Source organism: Arachis hypogaea, chromosome 11 (assembly GCF_003086295.3).
Source record: "Arachis hypogaea cultivar Tifrunner chromosome 11, arahy.Tifrunner.gnm2.J5K5, whole genome shotgun sequence".
Taxonomy (NCBI): domain Eukaryota; kingdom Viridiplantae; phylum Streptophyta; class Magnoliopsida; order Fabales; family Fabaceae; genus Arachis; species Arachis hypogaea.
In genome coordinates this window covers 8,296,289-8,299,493 of record NC_092046.1, presented here as the reverse complement: position 1 = coordinate 8,299,493, position 3,205 = coordinate 8,296,289, and the positions used below count along the sequence as shown (strand labels likewise).

The following is a 3,205-nucleotide window of genomic DNA, read 5'->3' as shown; positions in this document are numbered from 1 at the left end:
ATTTTGGGAGGGCATGATGGTTTATGCAGGAGTCAAAAGAAGTAAAAATATTGTAGATGATGTTAGTAGGAACTAGCAATTCCCCTAAAAGATTTTTTTTTTGGACGAATTCGGTTATACAATATGGGCCTACAAGAGGCATAGGAAAATTAGGCCGCCAAAGCCCATAGTGTCTTTGCTAAGCAAGACTCCAACAACCAAAAAATAATAAGGAAGAAGCGGAAGAAGCAAGCCTCCAACGGCTACTTCCATATAAAACGACTCAACGCAACAAACCATCATATTCATATTTCTTCTTCTTCGATTTAACGTCTCTCTCAGTTCTCACTCTCTCTGTGATCTTCAAGCTCTCACTCAGCCTCGTTCTCTAAACTGCTCATCCGCCGCACTATTCACTCTTTCTCTCTTCTCTCTCTGTTTGTTTTCGTTCTTGGTTTCTTTATAGTTTATAATCACTATTTTTTCTGCTTTTTCTTTTCTAGGGTCTTCGTTCTTTCATCATCGTCATCATCGTCATCATCGTCATCATCATCTCCTTCTTTTCTTTCCGGCCATGGATGCCGGAACTTGGAGTTCTTCTATGAAGACAAAATCTCGATGCCCTCTCCAAGACCGCCGTTTCATCCACAGGAAACCTTCTCAAGAAAACGTAATCGCTCTTTCGCTTTACAATTTCGCATTCTATTTTCTTGATTTTACTAGAATAAAAAATAGGGTTTTCCTGTTTAATTTAGGGTTTTCTATTTTCCTAATGCAAGAATTCTTCAACAGTTGGACAGGTTCATCCCAAACAGGTCAGCCATGGATTTCAGTTATGCGCACTACATGCTAACGGAGGGAAAGAAAGAGAAAGAAAACCCGGTGGCAACCTCGCCGGCACGACAAGCCTACCAGAAGCAACTGGCGGAGGCTTTCAACATGAACCGCACAAGAATCTTGGAATTCAAGAACAAGCCCCCTGCCCCTGTTGAACGAATCCCTAAGAATTTCCTCTCCCCGCCTCCTCAATCAAAATCCTCCAAGCCCAAGCGTTACATCCCTCAGGTAACTATACATTTTTGGATTCATATCATATGCATTCTTTCAAGAGTGATGTTTTGAATTGTGTTCTAACCGTTTGTGAAAATGATTCTTAGAGTTCTGAGAGGACATTGGATGCTCCTGATATACTTGATGATTTCTACTTGAATCTGTTGGACTGGGGTAGCAGCAATGTCCTCAGCATTGCTCTAGGAAGCACAGTTTATCTTTGGAATGCCTCCGATAGTTCCACTTTGGAACTCGTGACAGTTGATGATGATGAGGGTCCTGTAACGAGTGTTAGCTGGGCTCCTGATGGAAGACATTTAGCCATTGGTTTGAACAATTCCCATGTACAGCTTTGGGATTCTACTGCTTGTAGGCTGGTAAGTATCATAATCAAACTGAAAATTTTTGCTTTTTAGTCCTGTGGCAATTCTGATAATGGTTTTTTTGGGTTTATTATATGGTGAATGCAGTTGAGAACACTGAGGGGTGTACACCAATCAAGAGTGGGTTCACTAGCTTGGAACAATCATATCCTCACAACAGGAGGCATGGATGGTAAAATCGTGAACAATGATGTTAGGGTGAGGTCTCATATTGTTGACACCTACAGGGGGCATCATCAGGAGTTGTGTGGTCTCAAGTGGTCTCCCTCGGGACAACAATTGGCAAGTGGGGGCAACGATAATCTGGTTCATGTATGGGACAGGTCCATGGCGTCATCCAATTCACCAACGCGATGGCTTCACAGGCTTGACGAGCACAGGGCTGCCGTGAAGGCACTGGCTTGGTGTCCATTCCAGGCAAACCTGCTAGCCTCTGGTGGAGGTGGGGCTGATCAATGCATTAAGTTCTGGAACACACACACCGGTGCTTGCTTGAATACTGTTAACGCAGGCTCTCAGGTGTGTGCTCTGTTGTGGAGTAAGAACGAGCGTGAGTTGCTTAGCTCGCACGGTTTCTCACAGAACCAGCTCATCATTTGGAAATACCCTTCTATGGTGAAGATGGCTGAACTCACTGGACATACGTCAAGGGTGCTTTACATGACTCAGAGTCCTGATGGGTGTACTGTGGCCTCTGCAGCAGGGGACGAGACTCTGCGGTTTTGGAATGTCTTTGGAACTCCAGAAGCATCTAAGCCAGCACCAAAAGCAACAAACACACCTCCCTTCGCTCAGTTCTATTTTATCCGATGATATTGTTGTATAGGGGATTCTGTAAGTCCCAGGGACGGATCCAATTTTTTGGAAACCAAATTAGTAGTAGTAATAGTACCGTATGTATAAAAATAATAATTGATCGAAAAATAAAAGTAAATTTTGATATCAAAAATTTAAAAAATTAAAAATAATAAATTATTCAAAAATAAAAATAAAAATTTCATCAGATATTTAACTTTTTTTTTTTTCAGTGTCAAAACAAGCAAGAAAAAAAACAAAGCAAAACACCTATCCTAGATCATAAGGATGAATTGTTGGAGATCATTACAAGGCGCAGGGTTGATTCTAGTTCCATATCTCGTCAGCCAATCTACGATTCTGTTGGCTTTTTGAATTATCCATTCAAATTGTACAAATTAAGGTCTTGACGAAAGTTTTTGAATCTTGTTAAGAATATCACAATATCTCTCAAACCACAATTCCAAGTTAAATCCTCCAAACAGTAAAAAGCTCACGTCTAACAATAAGTCAAGGGAGAGAGCTAACAATAAGCAAAGGGTGAGAGCTACCAGAACAACCTAAAACCAACAACCATTTGAATCTCTAATGACACGCCCAAACCCAGCCAACACATTAAAAAATAAACTTGCATCACAATTAACTTGCATCACAATTAACTTTAAAACTATTACATGTTGGAAGTACCCAACAAAGTCAGACTCTTGAAAGTGCTAAAAGGATCACTTCTTTTTTCATGCATTATTAAGTCATTAGTGGTTATAAGCGTTAGAGTAACCACATTATAATCAGACTATTTATTTTCACTGTTAAAAATATCATTACACCTATGTCTCCACACCTACCAAAGTCTTGCTCTACCAGCCATGACCTTCCGAAACCAACTCTCAAGAGTGGTACCTTCAACTGAGTCAATAAACAAAGGATCCAATATTTGTCAAATGACTTTAGGTTTCACACAATCTCTAAAAGAATGCTCTATTGTTTTTTTGATCCTC

At 40.4% G+C, this 3,205-nt stretch overlaps 1 protein-coding gene across 1 annotated transcript; it reads left to right on the top strand.

Moving 5' to 3' along the window:
* Positions 1-277: 277 nt before the first annotated feature.
* On the top strand, positions 278-2,361 carry LOC112720131 (cell division cycle 20.1, cofactor of APC complex). Its single transcript, XM_025770959.3, has 4 exons — positions 278-649; positions 772-1,044; positions 1,137-1,406; positions 1,500-2,361. Exons 1-4 carry the CDS (start codon positions 554-556, stop codon positions 2,223-2,225), a joined length of 1,365 nt encoding a protein of 454 aa, XP_025626744.1. The 5' UTR covers positions 278-553; the 3' UTR covers positions 2,226-2,361.
* The last annotated feature ends 844 nt before the right edge of the window (positions 2,362-3,205 follow it).